At 42.4% G+C, this 16,793-nt stretch overlaps 1 protein-coding gene across 11 annotated transcripts in view; it reads right to left on the minus strand.

Annotated features, from left to right (window-relative positions):
- Positions 1–16,793, minus strand: part of FYN (FYN proto-oncogene, Src family tyrosine kinase) — a 189,289-nt gene that overhangs the window by 8,888 nt on the left and 163,608 nt on the right. For all 11 annotated transcript variants that reach the window (XM_061623645.1, XM_061623640.1, XM_061623637.1 and 8 more), the window contains 2 exons: positions 10,408–10,484; positions 10,167–10,320 (listed from right to left, as the gene is read on the minus strand). In XM_061623645.1, coding sequence (XP_061479629.1) covers positions 10,167–10,320; positions 10,408–10,484 — 231 coding nt within the window. The remainder of the gene's footprint in view (positions 1–10,166; positions 10,321–10,407; positions 10,485–16,793) is intronic.

The following is a 16,793-nucleotide window of genomic DNA, read 5'->3' on the forward strand; positions in this document are numbered from 1 at the left end:
GACCTCTCAGTTGTGGGAACTGGCTCTATCGCCGCTATGTCCAAGAGGTGGTGTATAGCTGTCTGCATAATGTTGTGCCTGGCTGGTGCCCTTGGGCAAGGAGACGGGTGGAATCTGTCTGATGGGGTTGCCCAGAACTCTATGGTATAACCATAACTGAAAAGGTCCCTGATCCAGGAGACCTTAGTAAGGCGCAGCCATTGACCTCCAAAATTAAGTAATCTGCCACCTATGGGGAGGGCGTTAAGACTACTTGCGTAGGCGGGGGCCTCCCTTATATGAGGACGATGAGTTGCCCCTGCGCCCTTGGTACTGACCTCTGCCCTGGAAGCGTCGGTTCCAGGAGCCTCTGAATGCGTTGGGGTCATAGGGTCTGAAGTCGCGGCCTCGTCCTCCTGGCCGCGTTCCTCGAAAGGGCTGGTTAGAACGGAAGGAAGGGAATCGCCTGAAAGGCCTGTGGTCACTGTTCTTGGCTGTGGCCAGAACCGGTTTGTGGGCGTCTTTTGGATCTACCAGCACTGCCTTTAGAGCTTCCTCGCCGAAGAGTAGAGATCCGGAGTAAGGAGCCCTGGACAGATTCAATCTGGTCGCTGAATCAGCTTGCCAGTGGCGAAGCCAGAGGGTGCGACGAGCGACTATTTGAGCCGTCATGGCTCGTGACCCTAATTGAGTGGCATCCAAAGTGGCATCAGCCACAAAAGCTGCTGTCTTACGCAATTTCAATAGAGCTCGTCTGAAGGTGATAGGATCAGGGTTAGCATCCTCTAGAAGGTCATCCAGCCACATCATAGATGCTCTGGAGAAGATGGAGGCTGAAGCGGAGGCACGCATGGCTAGGGCAGTGGCCTCGTGATTCTTGCAGAGGGCGAAGTCTATTTGTCGCTCAGTAGTGTCTTTTAGGTGGGATTCCCCTTCCCTGGGCAAAAGCGATCGTGAAACGAGGCGAGCGATTGGTTCATCTATGCCAGGGACATCTAACTTGGTGGCAAAGTCCGGGGCTAGGGCGTAAAGTCTGTCAGCCAGGTTCTTGAAGCGTCGAGCTTTGAGTGGATGGGCCCATTCTTCAGAGGCTAATTTGGTAATTAGGTCCGGCACCGGGATGTAGTGTTCAGTAGGTGCAGGGGATTTGAGGACCTTGGCCCCTTTGATAGCTGGGGCGGGCGAAGTTGAAGGCGCAGTCTGGAGACCAAGGGTATTAACTACCCTGCGTGCTAGCGGCTGATAGTCTGAGGCATTAAACAAGCGATACGATGTATCCTCCTCATGATCTGAATAGTCGCTCCAGTCATCTCCTTCAACATGGTCAGTGAAGGTTGACTCCTCCGCATACGAGACTTCATCCGTACATCTGCCTCTGGCTACATCAAAGGGCTCTGGTGAACCGGAAGAATGAGCTTCATGGCACGCACGTTGGACCATGTTAAGTGGAGGTATGGCAGGAACTTGTGGTAGTGACTGCGTTTGGGTGAAAAATGCCAGCATGGCTTGAAGTTGGGAGAGGAAATCAGGAGACAGCTGCAGACCAGATGTGGCAGATGTATGTGCCTGAGGAACTATTGGAACAGATGTTTGGGGCGGTAAAACGGAGGGAGGTTCGTTAGGCGAACACGGGGGAAGCCAACAAATTCTTCCTCGTCAGAGGCAGCAGCAGGGGAATGGAGAATATCGCTTATGTGTGCCTGTGCTGTGGTGGTGGTTGGCACAGAGACATAACGTGGGCGCTTTGGTTTACTATGGCTGGAAAGATGTTTTGTCTTAGCCAGTGCTTTGGTATGTCTGGTCTTAGTAGTGTTAGGATGTTGTGGCTTGGCTGATTGTGGCATGCCTGGCTGATCTGGCACCATATGGGTTGATGGCGACATGCCTGGCTGTTCTGCCATCTTATATTAACTTGGGTGCAGTACACTGCCACGGAGAGGGCAGAATGTAAAGACCCGAACTGGCACAGCGTACTACCACGGAGGGGGTAGGATACACTGGCAGATGGCGAAGTGCACTGCCACAGAGGGGGCAGAATGCACTGAGGTATCAGCGTTAATGTAATATAGGCTGTTTTAGAGTTGATACACTCAGATTGGTGCTGGAGGCTGGGTTTCAGGTTTGGTTCATGACCTCAGAGGGGGCAGGACCAATATAAATCAGATTTAGTACAAATCAGCCACTAAGAATAAATCTCCAGCCTTGATAATACAATCCAGCCACTAGGATTAAAGCTCCAGCCTTGATAATACAATCCAGCTACTAGGATTAAAGCTCCAGCCTTGATAAAATAATCCAGCCCACTAGGATTGGAGTTCCAGCCTTGATAATATAATCCAGCCACTAGGATTACAGCCACAGTAAAATTGTGTGAAAATCAGCCCTGTGTAAGTCTGTCTGCAGCACGTATACAACACACATACGGATAGATAACCTGCAAGGGAGGTATCCGATGGTTAATAAAGGTAACAAAAAAGGCGGGAAATTTGAATTCAAAAAATGGCGCCCGGAAAAAAAGAGCGGGAAAAAATGACGGAGAGAGAAGAAGCAATGGCGGCTGTCTGGAAGCGAACTGGGGGAAGGGCTGCCCAGCGCAGTCTCGCAGGAGGAACCGCGGGGCCGAAAACCGCACTAGCGGCTCTAAAAAACCCCCAGGAGGGAACAGTGCAGTAAGGGAAAAGCGGCAGCTGCCACAGAGAGAGCCGCCGTCGCCGTCTGCAAAGCCCTTTGCAGTGGGAATTTAAAGCCACGTAGCGAGGGTGAGGTAAAAGGTAAAACTCCGGTAACGAAACTAATGGAGTAGCTGCAGCCACAGGTTACAGGGGGAGAAGACGGACCCGGGCAGGCTAAATCGAGTGACGGGGGAACGGCAAGAGCTGCAGCCGCAAGCTCCCGCTGAGATCGGAAGAGCCGCAGCCGCGGCAACAGAGCCGGGGGGGGGGGAAGCTCAACAACGATCAAAAACCAAGAGAACCGCAGCCGCGGTCTCTGAGGGATCCCCCAGACAATGGATGCAACAGAGCCGGGGGGGGGATCTCAAAAACGGGCAAAAAACAAGAGAACCGCAGCCGCGGTCTCAGAGGGAGCCCCCAGTCAAGTAAGGAAAGTAAAATGAAATGAATAGCTCAGGGTTGGGAAAATAGCGGAGAGAGCCGCAGCCGCGGTCTCTGTGGGGACCCTCAGTGAGCTACACACAAAAAAGAAAAAAGGAAGGATTTGAAGACAAATACACAAACAATATGAGAGACTTAGCTCAATGCTATGCTATAATTCCAATCTTGTTCGTACGAAGGCAAGAATGAACTGGAGAGTGGGAGGGGCCTGACGCCCCTAGTCTTGACTTCAAAGACATTCTTGCCTTCGCACGATAGGTGGAGCTAAAACCCGTTGTGATGGCCGGACTCATAGGGAAAATAAGTACCCAAGCACTCCTCTTGCCAGCAAAGCACAACCAGAGGACATATTAACATTTAGCCATGAAACCCACCTAATGACCTTGGGCCAGTCACTGTCTCTCAGCCTAACCTACCGCACAGGATTGTTGTGAGGCTGGTTTTTATCTTTTTGTACACCACCCAGAGAGCCTCCGGGCTTAGGGTGGTATATAAATTAAAATAAATAAATAAATAAATAAGGAGGGGTAGGATCATGTATGCTACCTTGTGTACATTGGAGGAAACTTGGGCTATAAATGTAAGAAATAAATAATTCTTAAGCTCCTTTGGATCTCCATTCCTTACTCCTGCAAACTTCCACTGCAGTCCTGGTTGGCATTTCCCTAATCTCAGTGTGCTGGATGAAGCAAAGAGAACTGCCAATAGTGAAAGCATCCGGGTATGGAAGGAACATTCAGAGAGCAAAATGCAATAAAAGTTAAAAGAATAAGTGTCAAGCTAGTTCCTTTGCTTTCATCTATGGGAATTTCAGTTATACCATCAACAGTTAGTGCTTTTCACTTCACCAGAAGATAAAGGATAGAAAGAACACAGAGATTTATACAAAGCTTAGTATGCATCTCCTATGTACTACCTTCTCCTCTTATGAAATATCCCCTTACTAGTTTTCCCCAACATACACAGGGCAAAGTGGCTTTTTCTCCCTTTCCTGATTATGTTTGTACAGATAAGTTACTACAGCTGCACTAGGGCTAGATCCATGGTAGCACTAAGGGGGAAACTGCTCATATTATTCTGCATGCAGCCTAAAACAGAAGAAAATACAGCAAATGTACAGACAGGATTTATGTTGCAATGCACTACCCATGAAAGGGTGGGAAGTTGCAAGGGCAGTGCTAAACGGTTTAATTTCATTTGGATGATAACACACTGAAGATTTATGGTCTATTTATAGTATTTGCTTTACCTACAAATATATACAAACAGCACAGTGGCAACAGACAGACTCTTAAAACATGTAGTAAATCCCCTAATAGCAACTTGTGTGCTCTCTCATCAGTTTAAGTTAACAGCTAGAAACTTTCTGGTTTTTCCCTCACTATTCATTCACAACTCCACATTACTATTTCCTCACAAAACAAACACAGCATTCATCCCCATCCTTACATGTGAATCAGCCATTCAGGGGGCCATCCATGATCATTTTGTTGTTGTTATGACCAGGGATAGCTGGATGGATAGATTTCCAATCCATGTCAATTTCACATATGTTCATTCTGCTATAATCTGTGATATTTCTAAAAAAAATCTGTATGGAAATTGGTATTGGAATTATATTTTATGACATATATTTCTAAATATCCTTAAACATGCATTTTTAAAAATTTTTGGTGAAGCACACAATCCAAAGGATAACTATTTTCTGATACACACATTAGTCCAGGAGGAGTGGATCAGGTCAGTTCAATAAGAATACAACAAAGTTGCATTCCATAACCATCCCTAGTCATGGCTTGGCCACTCATTCACAGTGAGCAAGGCACAATGCTAAGTTCAAGGCAGCTTGGGCAGGGATAGGGCATACTGGCAGAGTGAAGATGCACAAACAGCTTTTGCTGCATGCCATGGACGCTCCAAGTTGTCATTGCAAGCCTCACTGTTGCTTGCATATGACTGATAGGAAATAAAGTTTATAGCCCTATTTTGTTCGTATAGCCAGTGTAAATGTTAGAAAAACACTGAAAACACAGACTGAACACATAATACCATATTTTATAAAACCACTGGAGATGGGTATCAACACCATCTGCTTCCTTTAGCAATTTATTCAGGGATTCATGGGAGAGCTTTTTAGACAGTGGAGAAGGGAGGAAGTCAGTTCTATTAATGTCAAGTACACAAACTATCAGGTGGCAAGGAAAAATGAAAGCCAAGTGTCTTTGACGTGCAACTTTCAACTCTTAACAGGGGTGAGCACTTCCTGTCTCCAAAGGCAACTGCCAATTTGTATCACACTTTCCCAGCCAGTCTTCTGCTCCTGTGTGCCAGAGGCACCACAGGAACAGTAGCTGGCTAGATAAACATGACAATCCTCCAGCTGCATCCCTATGGAAAATCTATACAAGAGGGTCAGGGGGAAAAACACGCAAAAACAGCTATTGCTTTAGAGTGTTACTATGCCATCACCGGCCCCCTCTGGAGTTAAGAAACACCGAGGAAGCGGAAACCTATGCAAGACTCCTGTTAAAAAACGTTTAAAGGGCTGCTTCAAAATTATTTTAAATATAAGGGAAAAAACAACTATGAACTTTGTCCTAATTCTGAATTTCATTCTCTAGAATGTATATAGAAGAACTATTGCCAATAGGTCTACATTAGTGCATATAACTGGCTGATTAAAGAATTTACTCTTGTAGAATTTATATGCAAAAGAATCTAGATTTATTGCAAACATATTAATGAATTCTCTGTATTACAAGCAATAACGTTTTAAATTTTGCATTTTTGTATGGAGTAAAAGCCATTATATTATTTCCTATGCACCCAGACAATGATATTTAAGGTGATTCCTTTTTCACAAAACAAATAACTGACAGAGGCTCTCCTTTGGGGACAGGGCCTTTCAAGAACATAAGAAACACCCTACTGGATTAGGCCAAAAGTTCATCTAGATCCTATTCTCACTGCTTTGTTCAGTGATGAAGGCCTGTTTATGGAAATCGCTCACCAGGTAAGTTTGCTTGGCAGCCACTTTGTTATGTTTTTGGTGCTCAGTGAAGACTTTTTGTTCCCTTGGGCTTTTTCGTTTTTTCTTTTTTAAATTGTTTTAATTGCTCCATTTAATTTGCTGGATTCTACTGTGATTTCATTTTTATTGTTTTGCTTTACTGTATTGATTTTATTATTGTTAGTATTTTATTGTGTACACACTGGCAATTATTCTGCTGATGAACAGTATGCAAATATATAAAACATGAGGGGCTTTGCCCTTGTGCGCTTTGTCTGCCAACCCCTCTCCCCGGCAGCCCCAAATCATCCCCAGCACTTCCTCAGGCACTCCCAAACCACCCCCCAGACCACCCACTCGCTAACCTCCACTTGTAATACCCCCAGTGCCTCCAGGCATTGGAGTGCACCAGCCGCCATGGGCTCCCTCACACTCCTCTTTTGTTCCTGCATCGCTGCCTCTGCACTGCTGCCCCACTCGACAAATGCCACTACCACGAAGCATGCCTAGCCTGCTTCCTGGCTTCCCGGCTAGGCTGCCATTGCTGCACTGGACACCTAGGCTGCTTACCAGTCTCCCTCCCACCCCCACAGCTGGGAGCAAAGTGAGGCCTCGTGGTAGGGATGCTGAGGGCTCCCATGAAGCAGACCAGTGGGTTGGCCAGGCCGCTGCTGCCTGTGCACTCTCTCACTGTCTGCTTCTCTTCCCCCCCCCTTGGGCCCAGTGCAGCTGGGTCATGCTGCAGTTCAAAGTCCACCTGTCTGTGGCAAAGCAAACCACAGCTATAGCATTACAGGGTAATGGCTTACATTTTTATGTATATATAGATTGAAATGAAACAAAAAGCTGATCTCAGTCTCACTGAAGTCAAAGTAATACAGTTTAAGAGTCTTATGAATTACAGGTTCCCTGGATCACACCATGTCACATATTCCAACACAAAATACACTTCAACCAATACAATATTTGAAAAAGGACAAGGAAGTAACATGGAAGATTGGTTTGCACAATTCACTTTTAATATATGAAAATTAAAATGATCATGCTACAACCAGATTGTTTAACCTTTATGCTTGGTTATTCTTGGGATGATAAATGCTCGCAATAGTAATCTAAGAAGAAAAATTGTACAGTTTAGGGTTGCCAGGTGACAAGCATCCCAAACCCTGAGATTTCAGGGGCAGGCCCTAGTGATGTCACGGAGTGGGCCGCAGTGATGTCACTCTCCCTGGCACCTTCCTACCCACCCCACTCACTTTTCACCTACCCAGGCACTCACTCCCCCAGGCACTTTCCTTCCTACCTACCCCCAACTCACCACCTTCTTTTGTCAGTGCCCTTCGTTGGGCGCTTACAATGGAAAAAATGGGGGGAGGGGGAAGTGTTGGCATTCAGTGCATGCACAGAAGGGCTGCCGTGGTGAAGCCTCTCTCCGCGACAACCCTAGGCGCCAGACAGTCACCCTGCTCTGGAAGGAGAGGCTTCATCATGCCTTTGCAATGGACGCGGCTTGTGCTCTGAGGAGAAGGATGCCCATGAAGTTATTTATAATGTCAGGCCAGCCGCTGGTAACGTAATGAGGAGTTCGGGCAGTGGCAGCAGTGGAGGAAGGAAGGAAGAGCCGAAGAAGAAACAGAAACAGCAGCGCTTCCTCCGTTTTCTCCTCGCCAGCCCTCCCCTTCCTCCCTCCGTGCTGGGCCTCCACTCCCAATGTGGCTGGAAGACCAGAACCCATGCCAGAAATCCAGGGACAGGGGGGTGATTTGGCCGGAGAGTTGCAGAGCACTCCCAAAAGCCAGAGGCCTGGTAACACTAGTACAGATTAACCACCTTATCATCTTGTACTGAACTTAACTACTTAACAGCTCTGTTATCTTTTTGGCGCCTTTTGAAGACTTTCCTCTTTCAACAAGCCTTTTAAGTTGAGACCTACCCAGTCTGCGTCTGTGTTGGAATTGCTTTTAATATTTTTTATTATTATTTTAAACAATGTTTTTTAACCCTTTTTAAAGATGTTTTTTAACCCTTTTTTAAAGATGTTTTTAAAGCTTTTTAAAAAAACGTTCTTAAAGTTGTTTTGCTGTAATGTATTTTAAGGTATGTTTTTCTGATGTTTTGATGTGTTTTTAGCACTTTTGTTTGCCGCCCCGGGCTCGTGCTGGGAGGAAGGGCAGGATATAAATCAAATAATAAATAATAAATAAACATCAAGGAAATAATCTATTTTTGCATAGCAGTTACAGCTATTATTCCTTCAACATGGTTGCTTGGGTTTACTTCCCCTCCTTTCCCTGCCCCCCATATTTTCTCTCCATAGTGTCAAAAGGGTCCAGAACAGTACCAGCGATTCCTTATGGGCCTGCAGTGCAAGGGAGGAATTGCTGAATTCATCTGAATTTAGGAAATGCCCCTTTGTACTTGAGCCTTGTACAAAACTGCCCCCATGGTTCATGCCCCCCCAACCCACTTGAGAAGGTTTTGGGGGTATAGGGAGCTGCATGGGGAGGAAGAGAAGAGAAATATCAGTTACACAAGCTGCCATCCACTCGAGCAGTGATTGCATACAAGTCATAGTTTACAAGGATAGTTAACCTTTCTGGACAAGGGGGCACATTTCCAATTTTGAGAGCATGCTGGGGGTACCAACACGAAATGGCTTCCATGGGGGCTTCGCATAATTCATAGTCAGTGACAGTACATTCATTGTTGCTGCTTCTGTCTCCCTGCCCCTCTGGACAATCTCATGCTTACTATGGGGAGTCAGCTATGTCCTGCTGTTCCTGATTGTAGAGATACAGCTGTTAAAGGCACAAGAATCCTGTTTTCCTCATTGCGGATCCTAAACGAGGCTGCCATCCCGTACCAAATTACCTGACAGTAAGTCCCATTAAACACAAAGAGACTTATTCTTGAAGTAGATATATATACCATTGTACTGTAAGTTAACTTTACAGTGAATTCTTAATAAGTGCCTGGTCATCAGCTCCTACACAGTATGAGACTGCCTAAGCCTCTTTGCAAAGCTTTCACAGTTTGCATTTGGCATTTTGAGGTTGGGGATTTTTTAACATCCACCCAAACTTATGGTGTAGTAATATTTCCAGAACATAACTTCTCAGAAGTACCTGATATCAGATGAACCCACCACAGGAAGGATGCATCCTGGTTGCTAGGTAAAAAGGAAGGGCAAACTACAGAGATTCCCAGGACTACTGGAAAATAAGACAGAAGCAGGAAAAGTGCACTATATGAAAGGGGAAGGGAAAACAGCAGCTTTTTAGGATTGCTACTGCCTGGTGTCCAAACAACTCATCAATCACATGTCCGACTTCACTCATTGGCTAAAACACTGACAGGTGGGAGCAGCCAGGGTACTTGCACATTTTGCTTATTTCTAGGAGGGCTAGAGATTTACTTTTTAAAAAAATGAAAGCTCAGAGTCTGAGGCTCCTAGCTGGGGGGCACTAATGAATCCTGTCTGGGCTCCATGGGGCCCGCAGTTGCTGGGTTGGTGTTCCCTAGTTAAAGCTATTATATGGAACTGAACTCCGGATTTGTTTAGTGTTTGTTTTGCTTTTCCTTACAGCAAAATAATCACCTTTAATTATGGCCCTCGTTATCTTCATTATTATGTAACTTCCTTACACATTGAGAAGCGTACAGCTATGCCCCCTCTCTGCTTCCAATGGCTATGTCCTCTCTCTTTCCAGACACGGAAAATGCCTCCACTGTTAACATAGAAGTAAACAGTCCACTTGCTTCTGCATTCCCCATTCACTGTGAAGTCCTTCTGGAACCAGTGCAAGCACGTTTCAGAAATTCTTCCTAAGAACTGCTGGTCAAATTGGTCAGAGAGATCATCAATTATACAAAGACGCTGAAATATCCTGTGTATTAGAACTGATAAACAGCTTTATAATTCCCTATTTGTACTTATAAATAAAATACTGATTCACATTCACTTTACACTAGATGACTAGGAATGGAGAAACCATCAAGATTTTGGCATGTCTGTCAACCCTTTTCGAAGCTACAGTCAAGGGTATATTGGGTGATGATCCTACCTTGTCTGGCTGTGTATTCATTGTCTTCAATTAATCTTGCTAATCCAAAATCAGCAATCTTGCATATAAGACCATTTCCCACCAGGATGTTTGCAGAACGCAGGTCTCTGTGTATGTAATTCATTCTCTCAATGTAAGCCATTCCTGCAGCGACCTGTTAGATTTACAATACACTCTACTTAATGAAGAACACAGAACCTTGACATGAATACACTGTTCTAAGTACATAGTCAAAATTTACCTGTGCTGCCATATCCACTAAGTTTGGCAATTTCAGAGCTCTGCCTTCTCCATCTTTTAAGAAATCTAGCAAGCTTCCTGAAATGCAACACAAAAAAAGAATTTAAAGAATTTCCGCTTCTCACTGCTAGACAACATTTAGGACAGCAATGTTTTTGATTGAAATATACTTTTTTTAAAATAAAGTGCAGGTCATGATAAATATCAGCCTTCATGCAACTTCATGCACGGTATACTGAACTTCATGCAAGTTCAGTATACCACTTAACTACAAAATATAACCTAGTGGATTTTATAGAGTTACAGAATCAGAAATGGCAGATTAATTAAAGTGAAGTACAATCCTACTTTCATACTTCAAAACCTATCACCCGATTTTCTAATACCTAAATATTTCAACCTAAAACATCTGCTAGTATATATTACTATTGAGGCACACCAGCATAAGACCGTCTTGCAAACTTGTGCTGGTGTAGTTGCCAGTACCCTCCATCTTAAGTGCTTATGGGCAGATATTCATGAGATGCTGGAGACAGAACCTGGGACCTTCTGCATACAAGGCATATTCTCTACTACTGTGCAGCCCTTCCCCAAATTACTTTGCATGAATATTTAAAAAAAGGTAAAAGATGGCAGTGCCCGATCACGGCTAACCTATGAAAGGAATTTTCACTACCCTAACAATATTTTGCTGTGACCTTCTGTGCAGATAACATGTTTAAAAGGTTAGTTCATAATGCTTAGTTAAGCATTCCCTGCTGGACAAAGTGCTAGATCACATGAAAATGCCTGAGCTCAGCAAATCTATGGAGCCACAATCCAATTGCCTTAGGAAGTGGAAATCAATAACCCTTTCCATTTAAGAGAGCATAAGATGCAGTAATATATAAAAATTTAAAGATACAGTATTAAGGGAAAAGAGCCTGGTATGGATTGCAGAGTGGCTAGAAACAGGAAGATGGGGAAGAGATTACCATTCTTCGTTATTATACAAGAAGAATGTAGCTTAGAGGCAAGGATTAATGGATCATACAAAAGGATGATACAAAAATAATTTTAAAAGCTAAAACCCAACAAAATATGATTGGCAATTTCCTAATACAGGGATTGACATTCTGACACAGCCTTTGATCGGGTCTCAATGTGGGTGACAAGTATTATTCCTCTTATTAGTTCAAGATGTGGCCCCACTACATTTTAGTCTTTACAGCATAGTATTTATAAGTCCTGATTTTAAAATAGTAGCACAAGACCTCACATAATCTTTTGGGTGACAGCTTTGCTGCAAGGTGGCGACATTGCATTTCCCCCCTTTTTAAAGAGCTGGATGATGATACATGCTCTAGTGTATGTACCCAGCCTTCAAAGAGGAACTCTAAGAAAGTCTTGAAAGAGTGTAACAAAGTGTGGAGAAACTTATTGTGCATTTCACCTTGGTAGTAAATCCTACTGAACGTTCAAGGTAAAATCTCTAGGCTCCTGGATAATTGGGTAAATCAGACAAGAGGATTTGATTTCAGCTGCTGCACAAGCCCTTTTTTCTAAACTGCATGAGAATACTAAGGTTACACGTTATGGATGTGGAAAGTTGTGTCATGTCTCATCTATGACATCATGTACATTATACACTTGGTGCCAGTGATATGGCCCATACTCCACATAGCATTCCAAAAGGCAATAGGCCTGTTAGCAAGGTAGTGAAATTTGAATACTGGGAAAATACACTCTCTGAAACAGAAGTTGGGAGGATGTCTGGGTATTATGCGACAGTTGTTATACTCTGGCATTTGCTGCCACTTGGATGGCTTTAAAATTCTAGGCAAATTCATGTAGGATAAGGCTATGAGCCATAATGGCTATGTACTACCTCTAGTGTCAGTGGTGGCATGCCTCTGAATAATAGTTATACTGGGGTGAGGAGTTGTGCTCATGTTCTTCTTGCAAGTTTCCCATAGGCATCTGGTTGGCCATTGCGAGACCAGGATACTGGACTTATGTTGTCTGTAAAGCCCTTGTCTTCTCTATTAGGATCAGGTCAACAGTCTCCAGATCTGTCTCCATTGCCAGATAATATAGACAGACACATTCAAAACATCAAAATAATGTTCACACCATCTACTGAAGCATCAGGAAAATATCCTAACTATGTGAGCAACATAGCAATGAAACAACTAGTCCTAGATGCTTCTTTACATGACGAGTTTAAAGGAAAGAAGAACAAACTTGTTTGCCAGAGATGGTTTACTTATAGGATGTTCTGTCTTAGGGCTGGATTTGATGACAGAGTCTGGGTCCCTCCCAGCTCTATGATTCCACATGCACTGAGATAATGTGAGTTCTTGAGCTTGAACATGTATATTTATGAATTTGGATGAATAATGGAGATCACACCATCTGCAGAAGTTGTGTATTCAATTGAGGAAGAAAAGGAAGATGATTGGCTTCATCCCTGATATATCTTCAGTAAATTATGATGATGGGGACAGACGATGTACAGTCTGAGTACAACACAAAACCTCAGCCATTCTCTACGTTTTTGTTACGTAATAATCCTTTATGTTCTGAACCATAACTTATAGAATCATCCATGTCTTCAAAAACAAGTGTTATAGAATGCTAGATTTCTGAAACTATTTCTTAAAAATGGGTTCTGTCTTAAACAAAAAACAGTTGTTCATATGCATTATAACATGGTTGCTAGGAAATGCTCTGAGCAATTTGAGAAGAGACACAGAAAATAATCTAACAATGTGAAAAAACAATAAAAATACATAACAAAAGCACATTTCCTATCCAACATTTAAAAATAGTAACTTTAAGCATATTCATTCTTTGCTAGATTGTCACCCACAAAAATATGGGTGTAGAAAAATATATATACAAATAATTATATATGTGGGGTTATGGCCATACTTGGACATTACTATGCAAAGAGATTGAGTAGCAGAAATAACAGGAACATGAAGGTAGAGGCAATTTTAATGCTCTGGTGCCAGAAAGACTTTACTGAAGCAACACATTCTGTCCAAGAAAATATTACCATTTTTGAAACAATTGTCCTTTCATGCGAATTTGTCCTATATATACTTACATAATTTCTTTTATGCTATTTATTATCTTGTAGGGAATATTACTTTTTCAGTGCCTTGGGTAAAAAATATGTGATTTAATTAAACCCGATTAAATTAATTTTAATATGTTGCTCATTAAGGGTTCATGTTTATATGAAGAGAATTCAAGATTTTTAAGATGAATCAACAACTCTCATTCACCTATGCAGGTAATCCCAGCATGTTCTGGCCAACGCTAATTGACCGCTATCAGGCAGCTCTAATCCCCACTCACTCTGGCATCCCATAAATATCTAATTCTGACATGAAGTAAATGGAAACTCTTAGACTCAAGTGTCAAGATGATTTACAAACATATCATAAAAACAGCTAAAAATAGTTTTAAAAACTGTACAAAAGCACCAGCTAAAGATAGGTTTAAAAACAATACAAAATGAACACCTATGGCACAGACCTATTCATCCATCTGCAAAATCTTTTCAAAACAAAAATATCTTCAAATGGTTCCAGAAAGGACTGAAAATGGATGCATGTCATATCTCAAAAGGAATGCTGTTTCACAAGACAGGAGCAGCCACACTGAAAGTCCTGCTTCAAGTTACTGTTAGGTGAGCTTTCAATATTTTTTGGGACTTTACACCATCTATTACCTGACCTTCACCCAAAAGTCCCAGAGTGGGTTACAACAATTTTTAAAAATTGCATTAAAACCTATTTTAAAATAACCTAAAATCCCCAAATACGGTGGGTCCTAAAAATACATGTCCCAGGTGTCAAAGGCCAGGGTAAAGAGTTGTATCTTCAGGACTTCCCAGGAGGATCCCTACGCCTGTGCAGCCTCTGAGACGAGCTCCGTCTTGGATGAAACTTATCCAGTTTAAATTCAGTCAGAAGGCTCTTTTCTGACTGGGAATAATTTCTTCCGGATAAGGAAGAAACGTGAGATTTCCCACACAGCTTTGCTTTGATTGTTGGAGTCTGAAATTCGTCAGAATTGTCTGTCTTCCAGCAGCTCAGCCAGAGCGAGGATTTTTATGCTAGCTCAGCTGGATAAGTGACCCGTTTTTTTTATACGGATTAACAGGCAAACATCCTCCTGTCTACATTCATCATTTTCTTATCTATACAGCTAAAGAGATTTGTCAAAGTAACAGCAATAGAGATAACCTAGGTGAGGTAAGACTTTCCTTTTTTTATTCACGGAACTAAGGGGGAAGAAAATATAAATAGCTTATCTTTTTTTTATTGCAAAAAGCTGACATGGAAAATAGCATTTTAAAGATTACAACGGACGAGAGATTTCTGATTGGGAGAGATAAGAAATCTTTTTGATTTATAAGACTTTTGTGTAATATATGGCTGGGACTATTTTTCCTGATCTACTTTTTTTTTGACGAATCTGCTCATTCTCTCTGCTACTAGTTATTTGGACGCTGTGAACTAAAGCCGTTCTTACACTTCAGGGCAGATAAGAGATAAGGGCTGTCTAGCGTGTGACGTTAGTTGGTTGGAAAGATTAACTCCTTTGTAACTGGATAAAGAAATAAGCTGCTCTTTGTTTGGGACATTGAAAATTGAAGTTTTGTTCCTTTGGCTTTAAGAATGACAATTAAGCAGATCATGGATGTACAAGAAGGGACTTTATCTCTAGACATGTTTCAGAAAATAATGAATGGGATTAACTCAATAAAACAAGAACTGAGAAATAATAGACAAGCGTGGAGAATTGAATTTCATGAAATGAGACAGGAGCTGAAAGAAACTCAGGATTCTATGAGAAAGGAGAATAAAGATAGATCTGGAAAACAAAAAAAGGATGAAAGAGAAATTAAAGGCAAGGTTCAAACTATGGAGATTGGCTTAATTATGGACATGAAAAAAGATTTGGATTTCCTGGCTGTGATGGATCCTGGAGACAAATATTACAGTTTGGAATTCAGCGCTGTCCCTGAAGGAATTGAAGAGATTGGAGATAAAGATATTATCGGTTCAAAAAAATTCCTGGACTGGAAGGATTTGATGGAACTTGAAATGGAGAAAGTTAACAGAATTAATCCCTGTTTTGTGTCAATGGAAAAACCTTCAAGAGATGTACTAGTGTATCACGTGGAAAAGAGGAACAGAGATGCGGCTTTGCAACAATACTTCAGTGATACGTTTGGATTTGATGGCAAGAAAATATCTGTGATGGAGGAAATTCCTATCAGACTTTTATTATATGACTATGACAGCAAGATTTTTGGGTGCGTAAAGATGGAAGATGGACCCAATATGGATAATGACAGAAGAGTGATTTAAAATTACTGGACTTAGTAGATTTGATGAGTTGGATTAATTGATATGTTTATTTAGTAAAAAAATTGATTGATATATATCTCAAGGATTGGAAACTTTGACTTTTTGTGGAAGATTAAAATGATAGGATGTTAATGAGATTTGAAACCAACTAAGATAACCTCTGGAGGAAGGTGATTTTATAATCTATTAAGAGATAGGTTTGTTATATATTATAGATTTATAGCTGAACTATGACAAATCGGAAGTCAATATTCTTTCTTTTATATATATATATATATATATTCTTTTTGTATTGTACTAGTTATTGATTTGTGTTGTTTTCTTTTTGTATTGTTTTGGTTCTGAAAATTGGAATAAAAATTAATTAAAAAAAAAAGAGTTGTATCTTCAGCATTCACCTAAAACTATACAGTGAAGTTGCCAGATGCATCTTGGTGGGGAGTGAGTTCCACAACTTAGGGGACACCACAGAGAATCCTTCTCCCAGACCACCAACACCTGAGCTTCCGAGGGTGGCAGAACTACCAAAAGGTGCTGATCTCAACACCTGAGAGGGTCTGTGAGGAAGGAGGTGGTCTTTCAGATAGTTGGGACCTAAGTTGTTTAGGGCTTTAAACACTAGCATGAGCACCTTGAGTTCGGCCCGGACATGAACTGGCAACCAATGCAGCTGTTCTAAAGCATGGGGCTATATGAGATCCAAAGGAAACCCCAGCTAGTAACCTGGCTGCTGCATTTTGGATGAGTTGAAGTTTTTGAGTCATCTTCAAGGGCACCCCCACACATAGAACACTGCAATAATCCGATCTGGAGGTTACCACAGCGTAGAGTACTGTTGCCAAGTCATCTCTGTACAAAAGGGGCCGAAGCTGGTGAACCAGCCGGAGCTGGAAAAAGGCACTCCTAGCCACTGGGGCCACTTGAGCCTCCAATAACTATGTTGGATCCAGGTTCACACCCAAGCTGTGAACCTGCTCCTTCAGCGGGGTGGAACCCCATCCAGAAAAGGATGTCTCCA

This window comes from Rhineura floridana, chromosome 4 (assembly GCF_030035675.1).
Source record: "Rhineura floridana isolate rRhiFlo1 chromosome 4, rRhiFlo1.hap2, whole genome shotgun sequence".
NCBI classification, from domain to species: domain Eukaryota; kingdom Metazoa; phylum Chordata; class Lepidosauria; order Squamata; family Rhineuridae; genus Rhineura; species Rhineura floridana.